Genomic DNA, 18,266 nt, shown 5'->3' on the forward strand with positions numbered 1-18,266 from the left:
TTTGGTTTACCGACACTTTCTTAACATTTTTTAATATACTCTCCCATTGCCCCTCCGACATTTTACCTAATTCCTTCTCCCATTTCCCCCTACATCCCATTTCCATCTTCCCCTGATTTTCATCCATTAATTTCCCATATATTCGTGATACTCCCTTTTTAATACCCATACCTCTACTTAGGAGTGATATTATTTCCGGAGTAGTTCCCACTATAAGCAACTCTCCATTCTCAGTATCCCCAACGGCATGCTTCAGCTGTTCGTATTCGTACCATTCTTTCCCCTCCAGACCAAACTCATCCCTCAAATGCTGCCAAGTTTTCAATTTCCCATCTCGGAAGGCGTCTTTTACTTTACTAATCCCTGCTCTTTTAAGATTTTTAAGTATTCCTAATTTACATATTTCCCTCAATCTGTTGTTATTCCATAAGGGTGTAATATCTATCGCATTTTTGACCCCCAATAGCTTTTTAAGATTCCTCCATACCTTAACTAGCATAGATACCGCGGGATACTTACTCCATTCTAACTCTTCTAAAACTCCCACTTCTAACATCCCCATCATACCGTCGTGAACCCTACCTAACCTTCCCTCTAAATATTTATACAATTCCACTCCCCTCCTATTCCCTAAATAATTTAATTGCGCAGCTAGGAAGTACAGCCTCATGTCCGGCAACCCTACTCCCCCCTCTCCTTTCGGCAGGCAAAGAAATTTTTGTCGCAATCTTACTCTCTTCCTCCCCCAAATAAGTTTATTTAACATTGCTTCTATTTTTTTAAAGATATTCTCCTCTATCCATACTGGAGTAGCACAGAATATATACAGTAGCTTGGGCAGGATTATTGTTTGGGCAAGCATGACTCTATCCGCTTTGGAGTGTATAAGGTTTATCCATATATCTACTTTATCATTTATAGTTCTTAATACCTTATATGTGTTGTTTCCATGAAATTCGCTGATCTTTCCTGACATCTCTATTCCCAAATACCTAAAACTTTCTCCCTGTTTCAACACTTTCATCTTCCCATATCTCTCTCCCCCCTCCCCTCCCTGGTCCTCTAATATAGGCAAAAGAATAGATTTATCCCAATTTATTTTTAACCCTGAAAAATTCCCATATCCCTCAATCACACTCACTACATACTCAACAGTCGTCTCTGGTCTACTAAGGAAAAGCAAAGTGTCATCCGCAAACAGGCTGATTTTGTCATTCGCTCCTTTAACCCCAAACCCCTGGATCTTCTCATCCCTTCTGATCATTATTGCTAGCGGCTCAAGTGCCAAAATGAACAACATTGGAGAGAGAGGACACCCCTGTCTCGTGCCTCTTCCTAACTCAAAGTACCCTGATTGGACCCCATTTACCATTACACATGATTTTACATCTCTATATAGGAGTTTTACCTTCCCTATAAAGTTGTCCCCCAACCCAAACCGCTCCATGACCTTCCATAAAAACTCCCACTCCACTCTGTCAAAGGCTTATGTTGGGGTATGTTGAAGACATTCTGACTTCTGTAAGCTGCAGTCACCGAAAAAGTGGACCAAGCCATTACTGAGAAGGTGTTGGCACTCAGTGTACCTTTACCTTTGATCCTTATAGAGCAGACATGCCAAACTCTGGCCCGCGGGCCAAATCTGGCCCGCGGTGCCATTATTTTTGGCCCGCCACACTATTTTACTCTTTTATTAATTCTGGCCCGCCGACATCACAGATTATAATATGGGAGGATCAAACGGCCGCTCAGACCTCCCATATTATAATCTTGTAGGCCGCAGTATTTAAGAAGCATCTGGCGCTGGAAACACGATGACGCGTTGTGCGCGTTCGGTGCCGGCTGGGGTCGCAGGAAGGGTGAGTCTATGGGGGAGGGCTGGCTGCTCCATAACAGGCTATGGGGGAGGGCTGGCTGCTCCATAAGAGGCTATTGGGGAGGGCTGGCTACTATAAACAAGACTTGGGGAGGGCTGGCTACTTCATAAGAGACTATGGTGGAGGGCTGGCTACTATATAAGAGACTATGGGGGAGGGCTGGCTACTATATGAGACTACTGGGAAAGGCTGGCTACTATATAAGAGACTACAGGGGAGGGCTGGCTACTATATAAGAGGCTATGGGGGAGGGCTGGCTACTATATAAGAGACTATGGGGAGGGCTGGCTACTATATAAGAGGCTATGGGGAGGGCTGGCTACTCCATAACAGACTATGGGGAGGGCTGGCTACTATATAAGAGACTTGGGGAGGGCTGGTTACTATATAAGAGACTATGGGGGAGGGCTGGCTACTATATAAGAGACTATGGGGAGGGCTGGCTACTATATAAGAGGCTATGGGGGAGGGCTGGCTACTCCATAACAGACTATGGGGAGGGCTGGCTACTATATAAGAGACTTGGGGAGGGCTGGCTACTATATAAGAGTCTTGGGGAGGGCTGGCTACTTTATAAGAGGCTAAAGGGAGGGCTGACTTCTATATAAGACTATGGGTGAGGGCTGGCTTCTATATAAGAGACTATTGTGGAGGGCTAGCTACTACATAAGAGACTATGGGGGAGGGCTGGCTACTACATAAGAGGCTACGGGGGAGGGCTGGGTACTATATAACAGGCTATTGAAGAGGACTGTTTAGGAGAACTGGCCTCTATAAAAGATACTATTGGGGAGGGCTGGCTTCTATATAAGAGACTATTGAGGGCTGGCTACTATATGGGGCACTACTGGGAGGGCTGGCTAATATATGAGACATTTGGGGGGGTGACTATTATATGGGTCACCATTGGGAGGGCTGGCTACTATATAGCTACTATGTGGGGCACCAATAGTAGGGCTAACTACTATGTGGGGTAATATTGGAAGGGCTGGTTACTATATGGAACACTATTGGAGGGGTTGGCTACTGCATAGGGCACAGTTATGGGATTACCTACTGCTTGGGGGAAAATAATGGGTAACCATTGGGGTTGGGGTTTTAACCATATCATAGCAATTTATCTTATCATTTATCATAGTGCACAATGCTGGGGGATGTACACCACTGGCCAGAAACACCGCACGTTAATCTGACAGTGCCAGGAGCGCTGCATGCCCTCTTCAATAAATATCAAGGTTGGCCCACGATTTTGTCTAATTTTTTAATTTTGGCCCACCGTGTATTTGAGTTTGACACCCCTGTTATAGAGTGTAACCTACAGCAATTTGTATCCACGTTTTGATAATAGAAGTTGCTGACCAGTTTCCTGGATGACCACAGGGAAGTTTGGAATTCTACAGGGTGTTATTAAATTATTCCTGTGACTATCTGTATATATGGTAATATTGCAATATTAGGAAACCATTTTATTATGTAATTCCCCACTTCTGTAGGTGCCCCCTAAGCATGCAGAAACCCCTGGGAGAGAATATGGGGAGATATAACAAGCAGTCAAACAGTAGGAATGTTCTTTAAAGCCTGACTAAAATGCTGGGGCCTACAGCGGTTACAGCTCTTCGTTTATAAAGTTGGCAATTCTTGTGATGTCACCTGTGACATCATCCCCTTAAAGGGGTTGACACTACTCAGGTGTCAGTACATTCGCTTTAAGTATTGCACATGGATAGAACGGCACTGGCGCAGGGAAGCTGGTGCTGCAGTCCTTTTTTTGAACCACCTCCCGGTTCCCGCGTACGACGCTGCTCTATTCCTGGGCACTACACCAGGCTGATGCACTGGAGGCAGGCCGGCCTGCCCCCAGTGGGAGGAACCTCCCGCCCGTCTATGATGTGGATCCATTGATTCTAACGGCAGGTCGGCGCCGTTCTATCCATGGGCAAAACTTAAAGCAAATGTACTGATGGTACATTCGCTTTAATTGAAAACCCACCTGAGTTGTATCATCTCTGGAAGTAAGTGGCCATGATTTTCTAACACTGGATAACCCCTTTAAAGAAACCAATAATCAATATGATATTGACTATAATGATGTCACCACCGCTGTGATGTAACCAGCCTTGTGCCATGCCCATCCTATAGTGGACCCACCAGCTCATGTCCCTGATAATTCTGTCAATGACACAGACCCCATAGAGATCATGCCAGCTACAACATCACATAATGTAAAGCCTCATGACATGGGCCTCCCTCTTACTTAGCAACTTCCAGACTTAAGTTCTCATTGTGATTTTTCGCTTTAGTCATTTTTGTCTATGAAAACTAAAGTTACCAATATGAACAGATAATCGGCAGTCAAAACAGCAAAAACATTATTATACATTTGGTTATTAGGCTTTTTGCAACATCAACTCGATCAACTCCTTTTTATTGCCCCCCGGATGTTTCTGATGGGTAGTAAAAAAGTGAATGGCATTGCAGGAACTCCCATGAAAAGTAAGTACAATGGAATATGTTGTAATAAAAGCAATAATAAAAATACAAGGATGCTGGAGTAGAGCAGACAAGCCGCAGGATTACACAAGTACACAAGGCATAGTGGGCTTTAGAGACCAGCCTTGTTCTTAGCTGTTAAGATGATGACAAGATTATGATTAAGCTCATAAAGAGGACTCTAATTAATTGAGGTTATATCTCAGGGAAACCTTAGTGATGGGAGGGGTAGAACAAACCCAATGATTGTAGCTCGTAAAACCACTATGCTAGTAGGAAGCCTTGTATGTGGTTTCTACATGGGGAAGAATTCGAGGAACATTTCCAAGAATACCTTCTTCCTGATTATCAGAACCAAAGTAATGCATGCCGGGCTTTCCTGAGGTTTTGTATGCACTGAAATAACTATAGGCTTTAATAGTCATTGCAGGGGCATAGCCAGAGGGAGCAGTCAGGTCCAGGCCTGGCCCACGGCACATGGTAGACCTGGAAACAGATCCTGCACTAGGATCCAGGAGGTTCACATCAAACATCATAGCAGCTGCTATGCAGCCCCAGGCCACAATGTGTCCTCTAAAAAGCAGGAACATGATTCCTTTCAGGTATGCAGAGATATACAACATGACTCAAGACTACATTCAATCTGTGTCCCAAACATATACTTTTTTTTCCCCCCCGCTTGCAGTATTCATAGTCTACTATGCTTTTCACCCTGCAAAAAGAAAGTATATGTTCAGGAAACAGACCACACACAGTCACAATTAAAGTGAATGGAGTATGCTTTATCATACATCAGAATGCAGTTTTGCCAGTATACAAATATATACGTCAGCATAGCCCAAAACAGAATGTGACTGGGGCCTTAGGTATTAATTTTATCTCTTTCTGGCAATGTCGTGTGACAACCACTATTGATTACCACTACCATTGTAGCTCCCATAGTAATGGGGAGCCATCCATCTTTTCTAGACTCCTAGAGGTAGACATAGGAATACTTTGATTAATTACTTCTTCTATATCACTTACTTTGGATCAGAAGCTGTATCTATCCTGTACATTATTTAACATTGTTTAATGATCAATGTTAATAAAACTGTCTGTGAGCATTATTTTCTATGTATTATTATTATTGTTCCTGTTTTGTACAGTCTTTAGAGGGTTAAACTGATCTATATTTTAGATAGGATTAAGGAACAGGAAAAACTAATAATATGGAAAATAATAATGATAAAAAATAATAATAGAAATAATAATAATAATAATAATAATAATAATAATAATAATAATAATAATAATAATAACATGACCAGCGTGCAGTTATGTTGATGAGGGCTCTGGCTCCCCCTGCTGTCAACTTAAATTATGAGCATATATTTTGTAAATCATACATGCTGAGGTTTAGGTACAGTGATGGTGCTTTCACATGGGATGGACACCCTGCAGACTTTTCATAGATGATTTTCATGCAGAAAATCCAAAGTGTATTACATTACCAGCACAGTGAATAGGATTTTAAGAAATCCCTATCACATGCTGTGCAAAGTATCTGCACAAGAATCAGAGGAAAAGGTGTCCTGCGGTGGAGATTCCAAAAGCCCAGTATGTTGCGGATATGCTGCAAATTTTTTGCAGGACCTCCCTATTGACTTCAATTGGGAAGTATAAAGTCTGTAACTGCAAATCTGCAACCAATTCACCCCAAAATCTGCATAGTACGGAGTGGACGTGACGCTATGGTTTTACTTACAGAAATGCTGCAAATCTTCTAAAATGCATGAAAGTGAGGCAGAGCCCTATATAAGGGGCCTGTAAAGCTGCCAGATTCCATGTATACTCAGATATTCGCACCTAGAGGCAACAGCTTCCTACAGATGGAGTCTTATAACAGGCCATGACTTTTTTGGTCTGTTGGATATGTACAGAATTCGATTAAAAAAAAGAAACCTCCATATACTTCTATATGAATTAGAGGCATACAGGGGTACTGTCGGGGGCTCATGCACCTCTATGGAAGTCTTATTAGCTTTGCAGCGTAATATAGCTGTGAACATAAGCCCAGCAGCTCAACATCAACATTAATATCCTTTATTATATACAGTATTCTCTAAACAACAGTGGAAAAAAATATTTTCTCAACTAGGAACTCCTGTTAGCCAATATAAGTTATATTTCTGCTCCGAAGAATCTATAATGGTCACCCAGCAAGTTCAGGTAATTTTTTTGTTACTAGGGCACCTTAGAGGTGTTGTTATGTAAGGAGAACTGTCCTAGAAACACTTAAGGAGAGCTAGAAAAATACTATATTATTATTATATCTTGATTACATTTTAACTTCCTAAATAAAGTCAATGGGGAAAATACTCAATGAATTAGCAGCAGATCTGCAGCATGAATTGACATTGTGTGGATTGAAAGTCCATATCACAGATCAATTCTATACATAGGTTATTGGTAGTGCGTGAGAGAGATTTCTTTAAAAATGATGGCGCTATAACTTACTGCAGATGTTCTACATGTAATAATACTGCGGAAAATCCATTGGGTATCTGTCCCATATTAAAACACCCTAAGGCTATGATGTTCCCGCACAGTATTTTTGGTCAGTATTTTGCAACCAAAACCAGGAGTGTATTGAAAACACAGAAAGGCTATGTTCACACACTGTTAGCGGGTGGCCAAAATACTGAGCAAAAATACTGTGTGGGAACATAGCCTAAGGCTGGTTTCACACTAGCATAATATATAAATTACTGACTCAAGGTGACAAATGGGCCTGTACTAAACTAGTCAGAAACATCATGTGATATATATATATATATATATATATATATATATATATATATATATATATATATATATTGGTTGCCGGGGGCAACTAAGAGAACTCTACTTTACACCAGTTTGATAAATCTCCCCCAGTGTTAAGTGAAACTGGCTCAGTTGCCCCTAGCAACCAGTCAGATTCCACCTTTCATTCCTCACAGACTCTGGAAAATGAAAGGTGGAATCTGATTGGTTGCTAGGGGCAACGGAGCCAGATATATATATATATATATATATATATATATTATTGAGTAATTTATAACAAAATAAGAAAACACACCTGAGAGAGAGTAATCTGTACTGGTCATACGCATCGCTGGGGTGTAGGACACGTTCGGCATGTCATGGTCTTTGTCCTTTTGCCTCTGCCGGTACCACAAGAAGAGCCCCAATAAGGTCATGATGATGAGCAGGAGAACGATCACCCCAATGATGGCACCTGCGGAGTGTCTCTCAGATCCATGGGCCGGGCTGATTTTAGTGTAAGGGTTCAGTTCCTCCATCATGAGAGCGGCTGTAATGATAGAGATAAGTACATTTCATTCTTGTATTATATTATAGGCTTCTGAACAAGCGGCGCCCCCAGCAGGGGACACTTTCTAACCTTGGTCGCAGCGAATGCCCTTAAATCCAGGGTTGCAGTAGCAGGTTCCGGTAACATGGTCACAGGTTGCATTGTTCAGACACTCGCACATCTGGCGACAGCCATATCCAAAAGTCCCCGGTGGACATTCTGAAAGTAAACAGACATGCTACTCATGACAACAATATGGAAATCCTTCTATAGAAAGGGCATTTCCCCCTAAAATCAAAAAACTTTGTGATCTTATATTGTTGTATGATGTAAAGATAAACCCTCCCCCCCTCCTGAATCACTGTATAATTAAACAGATTTGCCATTCAGGAGTCTTGGAAAGCTGTGTGGCCACGTCTAGTGGCCATTCTACTTGTCATCTTAGAAAAATTTATAGCTACAAGACTTGATTAAATTATCATTTTTTTTTTTTCAATTTTAGGGGTGCATGCTTTTTAAGGTATACTGTATAAGCAGACATTGGTGGTAAAGCCTTGCAGCATAATACTGTATATATAACATTCTTGTATTTCATGACATAGTTTAATCCGTGGTGGAATAGTATGGAGGATCACACCGCTTTTGTCACGGGAGTGGGGTGGGGCAGACAGACACAGAACAGGACACTGTTCAATGCAACGGGGGGAAAAAGTTCCTGGAGAGCAAGACACTGGGTGACAGGTCACTTACTCTGCTCGCAGTGTTTGCCTGTGAATCCTGTTCTACATGTGCACTGCCCAGTGATGTGGTCACAGTCGGCTCCATTATGGCACTGACAGACATTGGCACAGTCCTTTCCATAAAATGCTGATGGGCACCCTGCAGAATCAGAATAGCATCACAAACACCTAGCGGCAGACAGGGGGCGACCTCACATCTCCATTAACACTAGTGGCTGAGATGAAATATATGTTTCCACACTAGCAGAGACTTCAGATCACATTAACAGTATTACTCTCATCCATGGTAGAAATACACAGCACCACTTCTTTGGACATGCATCGGCGTTTCAGAGACATATGGCTGGGATGTCAGTTGTTGTGTTACGTCAATGAAACAACAGACCGGATCAGATTCACATTTACCTTCTCATGTATGTAGAAATGAAATTAAGTCTGTTTGTTACATAGCACATCAATGAAATCAATGCTGAAAAATTAGGACAACTGGCTCAAGGTTAACAATAAGGATTTCATAATGCACAGCCATAATGCAAAGCTACAACTCCCATCATGCTTGAACAGCAAAACTAAGGCATGATGGGAGTTGTAGTTTTGCACAGCTGGAGAGCCAAGGTTCCCAACCCCTGTTCTATAAAGTCTGTCCTGTGCAGCGATGAATGAGAGGGGAGAGAAATATTTAGCCGAGCACACTTCTTCCATCTTATTCTGGTGATGGGTAGGGATATGAACACCCAAAGCCAGACTAATTTTTTTTTTAAGCAAAAGGGATACTTGACAACATACCACAGAGTTTCGATCACATAAGTTGCATGACCAAAACACACATCTTGTAACATTCCAGGAGTGCCCAGGAGGCGGAGCCTTCATAATAGACAACAGAGCTATCAATCAGACAAAGCACTGCTATTGCATCCAGTCCTACAGCATATGGCCATCTTGCATAAGGAACTGTAAGCTCTTGTGACATGGGCCCTTCTGCAGGCACCAATGTTTGTGTCGGGAACTGCAGGGCTGTCTAAGCCCTGCAGTTCCTGATGCCCTTCTCTGATAAAGCATTGCAATACACAGTGAAGTCCTGTTTCCTCCAGTGGGCTGTATGTTCTTATATACAGTACCTGGGGGGAGGCTGACTGTCACTATAGCACAGATTGTGCCCCTATACCCCGGGTAATGTATATAAGAATACACAGTACACAGGGAGACAGGACTCTGCTCTGCATTGCAGTGTGTGGCAGTATTTCATTAGCACCTGAGATCAGGATCTGCAGGACTTGACAGTCTTGCAATTCCTGACACAAATGTTGGTGGCAGCAGAGGGGGTCTGTGTTGCCCTTCACTGCTGCCACTTGGAAGTGGCTATATAACATAAAAATTCAACATTCATATTAATGGTGTTGTATTACAAAGTAGTAAAACTTTATTAAAGCAATGTATATATATATATATATATATATATATATATATATATATATATATAAAAAAAAAATCTGAGTCTCCGGGGTACCCCTTTAAACAGTGGGCTACACAGTGATTGTAGCCACAAGAAGGGCTGTGTGCCCAAAATCTGTGTTCCACAGCAGTATTCATGCTGTACACAGGATAATTTAAAGGGGTTGTCCAGTGAAAATCTTTTTCTTTCAAATCAACTGGTGCCAGAAAGTTATACAGATTTGTAATCTTTTGTTACTTCTTTAAAAAAATCTCAAGTCTTCCCATACTCATTAGGTGCTGTATGTCATGGAGGAAATGTTATTTTATTTTCAGTCTGACACATTTCTCCCTGCTGACATCTCTGGCCGAGACAGGAACTCTGTATAGCAGGAGAGGTTTTCTATGGGGATTCATAGAAAACCAAGACAAGAGTTCCTGTCTCGACCAGAGATGTCAGCAGAGAGCACTGTGTCAGACTGAATATAAAATAACATTTCATGCAGGACATACAGGAGCTAATAAGTATAGGAAGACTTGAGATTTTTTAATAGAAGAAAATTACAAATCTATATAACTTTTTGATACCAGTTGATTTGAAAAAAAAAAAGTTTTTTGCTGGACAACCCCTTTAAGTGGATGAGGTCATGTTATAACTCCTCAGTGGTTGTGGGCACATGGGGAGAAATCCATTCATGACCAATCCATGACCCTATTCAGTTCCATTAGCCCTGACACAGCTCAGTCACTGCACTGCCATACACATGGCCCCTGATGGGACCAGGACTGTGTAGCCCCAGCACTATTCCTCCTGGACATTTATGAATAAATTGACAACTAGGTGTTATTAGAACACATGGTGTGTACAGTATACTGCAAATTGAGCGCTGCAATAATGAAACCAAAAAACTGTGAACAATGATTTAGCAAGATAAAGACCACTCAATATATTTTTTTTGTTAACAATACGTAACGGAGATGACTTGGAATCCTGATGCCTGAATCAGTCTCAGGGTAAATGCAGATTTGCGATGGATTTATTGCAGATTTTAGGTTATTTTTCCAATAGACAGCCACAAAAAGACGGCTGTCTATTGATATTAAGGACTGCAAAAAATTATTATGAACATTATTTGCAGCCGTCATTATTAATAGTCGGACATCTTTTCTCACTAAAATGCCGTAGTGGGAACATAGCCTGGGGGTATGTTCACACACTGTATTTTTTTTGCCTGTTTTACATTTTTGAGGCCAAAATAATGGCCGTTATTTTATAATGACAGTTGTGAGTGTACAAACACTCACAACCAAAACATGACGGACAAAAATAGACAGTGTGTAAACATAGCCTTAGACTTCTCTATTAAAATCAATAGATAAATCAGAATCCACAAGAAATAACGTCTGTTTTTTTGTAAAAACACAACGGACGTTATTAATATATATTAAATTTTATGATATTTGCTGTTAAATGATGTCTGTCCAACAAAAACAGCCGCCTTAAAGTCTGCTTGATACAACATATCAGTCTTCAGAATGTAGAGAACACATCATCTAACATTATGGGTTTTTATCTGAATAAGTATTTGAGATTTGTACAACTTCATGATAGAATCAGAGCCTCCTGGAAATAGTTTGAGACTTCTATTCCTTGGACAGTGAGCACTACAGGGAGCAGGTTCCTCATTATTTGCTGGGGAGAGCACTTATTGCTTTTCATTGCGGTAATCGTGTTATGTCCCTTACTATACAGCACAGCTGGGAATATCGTGTTATTATAATAACCGCATTATAATTCACATGTTGCACTAGAGGCTCTTACATAACAACAAAGTCACATAACTGTCTGCAAAAAGCTGATCAGGTCTGGCAGCGGAGGGAGTACATGTGCTGTATAGCTGGTGTGTTGCTTCTAGGCGGTTTGTGTGGATGTAGCAATACTATATATACATGTCAGGATGCCGCAGATTAAGCAACATTTTGTAGATACCAAATACTAGTGACTAGTGAAAACCAAGCTTCTTATGAGATGGATGATTTAGAATCTGCATGAATCCTTCAGTAAGAACACATATAGGGAGATTCTTCTGTATTGTTGCAAGTGGCTATCTGTTTTAACCATTGTCATTGCCAATCTCTAGTTTTTGTAAATCTCCTCCAGTGTATCTCTATCCAGCCCCTGCATATACTGTGGAACCCCAGTAATAAGCTAGCCAGCCACCAGTATGTCCAGCCAGCTCCTGCACTGTGGAACCCCAGTAATAAGCTAGCCAGCCACCAGTATGTCCAGGCAGCTCCTGCACCATGGAACCCCAGTAATAAGCCAGTCACCAGTATCTCCAGCCAGCTCCTGCACCATGGAACCCCAGTAATAAGCCAGCCACCACTATGTCCAGCCAGCTCCTGCACTGTGGAACCCCAGTAATAAGCCAGCCACCAGTATGTCCAGCCAGCTCCTGTACCATGGAACCCCAGTAATAAGCCAGTCACCACTATGTCCAGCCAGCTCCTGCACTGTGGAACCCCAGTAATAAGCCAGCCACCAGTATGTCCAGCCAGCTCCTGCACCATGGAACCCCAGTAATAAGCCAGCCACCACTATGTCCAGCCAGCTCCTGCACTGTGAAACCCCAGTAATAACTGCATGATCCCTGGGTGTCCAACTACGAGGACCACCAGTGATCTTGATTCATTCATAGTCTACGGGACCAGAGACTATACTATACCTGTCCACTATACTAGATGTTAGGCAGTCTGGTCTCCAGCCTTGAGCCTTATTCACTTGTTCCAATAAATGTATCCAAAATTGCGAATCCACAATTAGAGGCAAATTTAGACCCACTGATTTCTATTGGGCTATTTACACTGTCCACAGTTTTACCGTGCAGCAAAAAAAATAGGACCATAACTGCGGTAAAGATTAGCCAACAGAAGTCTATGGGAGTTTCCATCACTTTTACGGAAGAAACATCCTTAACATTGGCAAAAAAAGGATTGCCTTAAAAAGACTCTATACCCACAATCTGCCCCCCCCCCCCCCTAAACAACTTGTATCGCCAGATAGCTGCTTTTAATCCAAGATCTGTTGTCAGCCCTGTGTCAAATTGGTGTGGCCTAGAGTACCCTGCCCTAGGCTTGCACCGCCTCTCTGTACCTCCTCACCGCCCTCTTCACCATTAGGAATGTCCCAGACAGGATTTCTCCTAATCCTTAATTATTAAGGCACATGTGCAGTGTTCAGACAAGTGTGATTAGGAGAAATCCTGTCTGGGGCATTCCTAATGGTGAAGAGGGTGGGGCGGAGAAACGGAGGGGCGTTGCAAGCCTAGGGCACAGACACTTTAGATCATCTCAATTTGACACTGGGCTGCAAGTTTAAAAGTTGCGTCACCTGCCGAACGGACCTCAGGACAGATCTTGGATTAAAAGCAGCTATCCAAAAGGTACAAGCGGTTTGGAGTGGATCAGATTGTGGGTACAGAGTCGCTTTAATTTAACAATCACCTTCCCATTTTTTGCAGTTCCACAAAAAAAACGGATTACAGACGCACTATAGACAATTTTTTTTCCAGATTGTGGATGACAATTGCAGACAGGTCCTGAAACACTACTCAATGTGTGAATGAGTGTAACTCCTTTAGGCTATGTTCACATTATGTGAACACCCGGCCAATCCGTGACACCTACTTAGGTACCGACCGGGTGATCTTTCCGGAGCCGCTTGCTTCACTGTGTGAACTGACAGGTCTTTCTGAATTCACTGAATTCCGGCCGCAGAAAACTGACATGTCAGTTTTTTCCGATGCCGCATGGGATCCCGGCCGAAGCGCATACAATGTGTGTATGCTCCGGCCGGGATCCCATTGAAAATAAGGTTATGTTCCACCCCTCAAAACTAAGGCCGTAGTTTTACGTAGTGTGAACATAGCCTTAGGCTTAATTGCCCATTGCCAATGTAGATCTCTAGCAGCCCACAGCTTGGATATTGATCAGTTTTGGAGAGGTCTGAGGATCAGGTGACTCCTTAATGATTAGTGATATATAACACGTACTGTTATAAATATATACTGCACTGATTTTGCTGCAATATACTGGGGCCAAGTTGGAAACATTGTCTGTAAAATTACTTGACAGCGATTTAACCAAAGTTAATGGGAAAAATGTGCTGTATGTCTGTTTCCTATAGAAACCTGCAGAATTGTGAATTCAGCTCTGGTTAATGAGCTTTGTCTATGTTACTTGCTCCTTATTGTTTCCAAATACATGACAGATACCACTGCGTACAGATCCTTACTAATCAGCTAGAACGCCATACTCTAAGCAACAAACAATACAAACTCTAAGCTATTTTAGTTGCTGTTTTCCTTCCTCTGTGTGGGTGTCACATACGGCTGGTATCATTCCTGGAGCTTTGCACTTTGCCCTGTAAATGCTTTAGTCATTAAATTATGAAATAATCTCCTGACATGAAATACAAGTGCACAGGGGAAAAGTTTCCATGAATGATCACACCGCAGGCTAAAAGCTGATTCAGCACTTTTCTACCATGCTCTAGTCCATGCCCGAACGCTTCCATCTGGTAATATTTTACTATTAGTATCCTTCATATATAAAGCATCATAAAAGTACATGATATGCACTGTATCTATACACTCTGAAATACTGCCCTGTTTATGGGTCAATACCTCCTGCCTTCTGTTAATAATTCTCTCCACATTGGGATCATTACCGGACATAGTGGAAAATGTATCTTGAAGATGACAACTGATAGCACTTATGGGCTGCCAGGCTCTGCCTACAATCTGCTTGGTCAGTCTTGGTCGCTGCTTCTTAAATTGTGAGCTGCTGGGTAAGCAGTTTTAACCCAAAGGGATATACTATATACTGCAACGGCCTATCTGGGCCACAGCAATTCCTGGTCTAGCAACACAAGTGACTCCTTAGTTGGGTTAATGTTAAGATATATGCAGTACGCTGCACGCTGTGCCATGGTGGTGTCCGGGCATCACTATGTACTGATGGGAGAGATCACTATACAAAAAGATTAAGAAGTTTTGCTATAAAGCACAGGCTGGTTATACAGAGAGCCCTGCACTGCATGATCCTAGCCGTGGACGGCTGCATGCAATTCCAGTTTTGTGACTTTTTCCTGACCTTTCGGAAGGAAAGAAAATTCCATTATCTTTCAGTTGTTGCTGTGATGGTTGAGGGTCATGAAGCCTTCACAGTTGCTGCTTTGGAGTTGGATTAAATAACCTGTTATGTGATGCAATACGTTTCATGGGGATGCAGATGTGCATCCATCAGAGGCCTAAGGATACGTTCATACTGGCATTAAATGTGCGGTTTTTGGGGCATGAAAAATATGAGTTTCCACATTCAAAACAGCGTGGATCACTGACCAAAATCCCACTCCCATTTACTTCAATGGGGGCAGGAGAATGATATGTCACTTATTTTTAGCCCACTGAAATTAATGGGAATTAAATGGGTGCTCTGGCAAAAATGTTTTTCTTAAAAATCAACTGGCATTAGAATGTTATACATTTGTAATTTACTTCCATTTATAATCTCAAGCCTTCCAGTACTTATTGGCTGCTGTATGTCCTGTTCTTTCCAGTCTGACACAGTGCTCTCTGCTGCCACCTCTTTCTGTTACAGGAACTGTCTAAAGGAGTTGCAAATTTCTCCTTCCCTGGACAGTTTCGGACACGTACAGAGGTGGCAGCAGAAAACACTGTTTAAGACTGGAAAGAATACATCCCTTCCTGCAGGACATACAGCAGCTAAAAAATCCTGGAAGACTTGATATTTTTAAATAGAAGTAAATTACAAATCTATATAACTCTGTGACTTTAGTTAATAGCAGGGCCGGGGAAAAGGGTAGGCCAGGGTAGGCGATGGCATAGGGTGCCACCCCCTGCTGAATTACAGGGGAGCAATGTATTCTCAAGTAAAATTCCCCCCACTCAACCTCACACACAGCAGCATCCCTTCCCTGCTCTCCTCCTCTCTTCTGCTGCTTGGCTCCAGAGCTGAAGAAAAGCTTCTGATTAATGTCACATGACCTCTGAAGCCAGTCAGGAGAGGAAAGTAGTGCAGGGGCAAGTGTAATTACAGATGCCCCAACCCCCGCCCCACTTCCCGACAGAGACAGATGAGGAGTCTGATCCTCGGCTTAGAGACTGTGTCATCCTCCACTGCTACTGCTGTGTGGGTGAGTATATGTATGTATCTGTGTGTGGGTGCACACTAACGGAGTGTGTGTGTGTTAGTGCTCATGTGTGGCTGAGGTAGGACAACAACTCACAGCATGCTCTTGTGTGGCTGTGGTAGAACTACAGCTCCCAGCATGCTCCTGTGTGACAGAGGTAGAACTATAGCTCCCAGAAAGCTCCTGTGTGACAGAAGTAGAACTACAGCTCCCAGCATGCACCTGTGTGACAGAGGTAAAACTACAGCTCCCAGCATGCTTCTGTGTGACAGAGGTAGAACTACAGCTCCTAGCATGCTTTTTGCGTTCTCTGCCTGGGGCCCCAAAACTCCTTGTCCCGGCCCTGGTTAAAATATATTTTTTTCGCAAGAGTACCCCTTAAAGGTTCCCATATACATTAATGAAAAGGCAGTTGGACTTGCCATTTCTGCTGGGAGTGGCAAAGTGTCTAATGTGTATGAGGGTGTTACAACTCTTATATAGCTCATGGTGTATGGGTACCTCTAGGTTATGTTAACATGCAACAGATTCATTGAAGATATAAATATATGCACCAGCACAATCTGTCCCAACATACCAATGGCACTAAGTTGCATGCATAAAGATTTCTACATGCCCCATGCAAATAAATAGTACGGTCACATAAATTTGTCAGCTGCAATTCACGCTGCAAACTGCTGACACTGTTAGATAGCTGTGAAATCAAGGAGACACATGGTATCAATCACATATCTGTCTGTGCTTCCAGAACATAGATAAATGTTTTCATTCAATAGTAAAAGGAGCCTTTCCTGAGATCCTGATCTGCAGCAAGCTGTAACACCCCCTCACTCCCCTATCCCATACCTGACCCTGCTTGGGACTCATCCTCCAGGTAACAACCAAGCAGGAAAGGGAGAGAAAAAAAGGTATTCCTGCTTACAGATTTGCAGGAGCTTGGAAAGCCTCTTTGACACAGCTGTATATATAAAAGGTACCATGTGTCTCCTTAACCGAACAGCTAACTAATAGTTTTAGCCGTTTAGTACGTGAGTTATAGCTGACAGATTCCCTTTAAAGACCACTATGTGGTGGTACTGGAACTCAAAAACGTTTCTTTAGCCCTCTGGGGTGAGTAACATGGCCCCTCTAAGCCAGACAGAACAACAAATCATTTTGCCAAAGGTGTTCTTTTAAAGCTGAGCTCATGATGGTTTCTACAGGCAAAAAGGCCAGATTTAACAGGGTTATCCTGCACTAGCGCATTTTCTACATCTTGATGCTATATAATAAAACATAACAAACATTATATGCTCTCCCGGTGTTACAGGTGTCCCCTGATATAACCACCGTTACTTCTGAAACGAGCTTGCCTGGGGAGTGACAGCCCGCTCAGCCAATCGCCGACTGAGATGGGATAGTGTCCCAGCCAGGGATCGGCTAAGCGGGCTGTCACTCCCGAGACAGCTTGTCTTGGAAGTAATGGTGGCTACATCGGGGGACAACGGGGAAGAGGTAAGCATATAATGTTTGTTATGTTTTCTTATATGGCAGCAAAATGTAATAAATGCACTAGTGCCGGATAATCTCTTTAATGCAGCAAGACTAGTAATTGTGTTTCAGACAGGCCCGTCCCTTCCTCAGCAAAATGACAGACTCAGAAAACAAAATTCCAACTTACCAGAGCTGGAAGGCCCCTATATAAATTAGACAGTTGTCCAGTTTTGTCATACGAGACAGTTATCTAATGTGTATGGGGCCTTTAGTCTTTATTAGAGATGAGCCCAACTCGAGCATGCTCCAGTCCCATCATTCGGCATTTGATTACTGGTGGCTGAAGAAGTTGTATGCAGCCCTATGGCTTCCTGGAAAATTGGCTACAGCCATCGGCCACAGACGGGATCCATGTTTTCCTGGACTCCCTAGCTCTGCATTCAACTTCTTCAGCCACCGGTAATCAAATGCCGAATGATGGGACAGGAGCATGCTCAAGTTGTGCTCATCTCTAGTCTTTCTTTAGAATGGGACATACCCTCAGTATCAGGAATACAGAATGTAAAGAGCTGGTAAACAGAGGCTGCAGCGCTTTATCAAGAACCACTGCCCATTCAGTCCGCTGTTTGGTGAAGGTGCTGGGAGTAAGTTTCCCACTCATATAATTAAGGGACTATTTAAAATGTCACTGTCGTTATAACTTT

General features: G+C 42.5%; 1 protein-coding gene across 3 annotated transcripts in view; it reads right to left on the bottom strand.

Moving 5' to 3' along the window:
- MEGF11 (multiple EGF like domains 11) overlaps positions 1 to 18,266 on the bottom strand; it is a 426,707-nt gene that overhangs the window by 23,986 nt on the left and 384,455 nt on the right. For 2 of the 3 annotated variants that reach the window (XM_069985860.1, XM_069985843.1), the window contains exons 18-20: positions 8,455 to 8,583; positions 7,795 to 7,923; positions 7,471 to 7,704 (exon numbers count right to left, since the gene is read on the bottom strand). In XM_069985860.1, coding sequence (XP_069841961.1) covers positions 7,471 to 7,704; positions 7,795 to 7,923; positions 8,455 to 8,583 — 492 coding nt within the window. The remainder of the gene's footprint in view (positions 1 to 7,470; positions 7,705 to 7,794; positions 7,924 to 8,454; positions 8,584 to 18,266) is intronic. The other variant, XM_069985852.1, reaches the window with a different exon arrangement.

Source organism: Dendropsophus ebraccatus, chromosome 1 (genome assembly GCF_027789765.1).
Source record: "Dendropsophus ebraccatus isolate aDenEbr1 chromosome 1, aDenEbr1.pat, whole genome shotgun sequence".
Taxonomy (NCBI): Eukaryota; Metazoa; Chordata; class Amphibia; order Anura; family Hylidae; genus Dendropsophus; species Dendropsophus ebraccatus.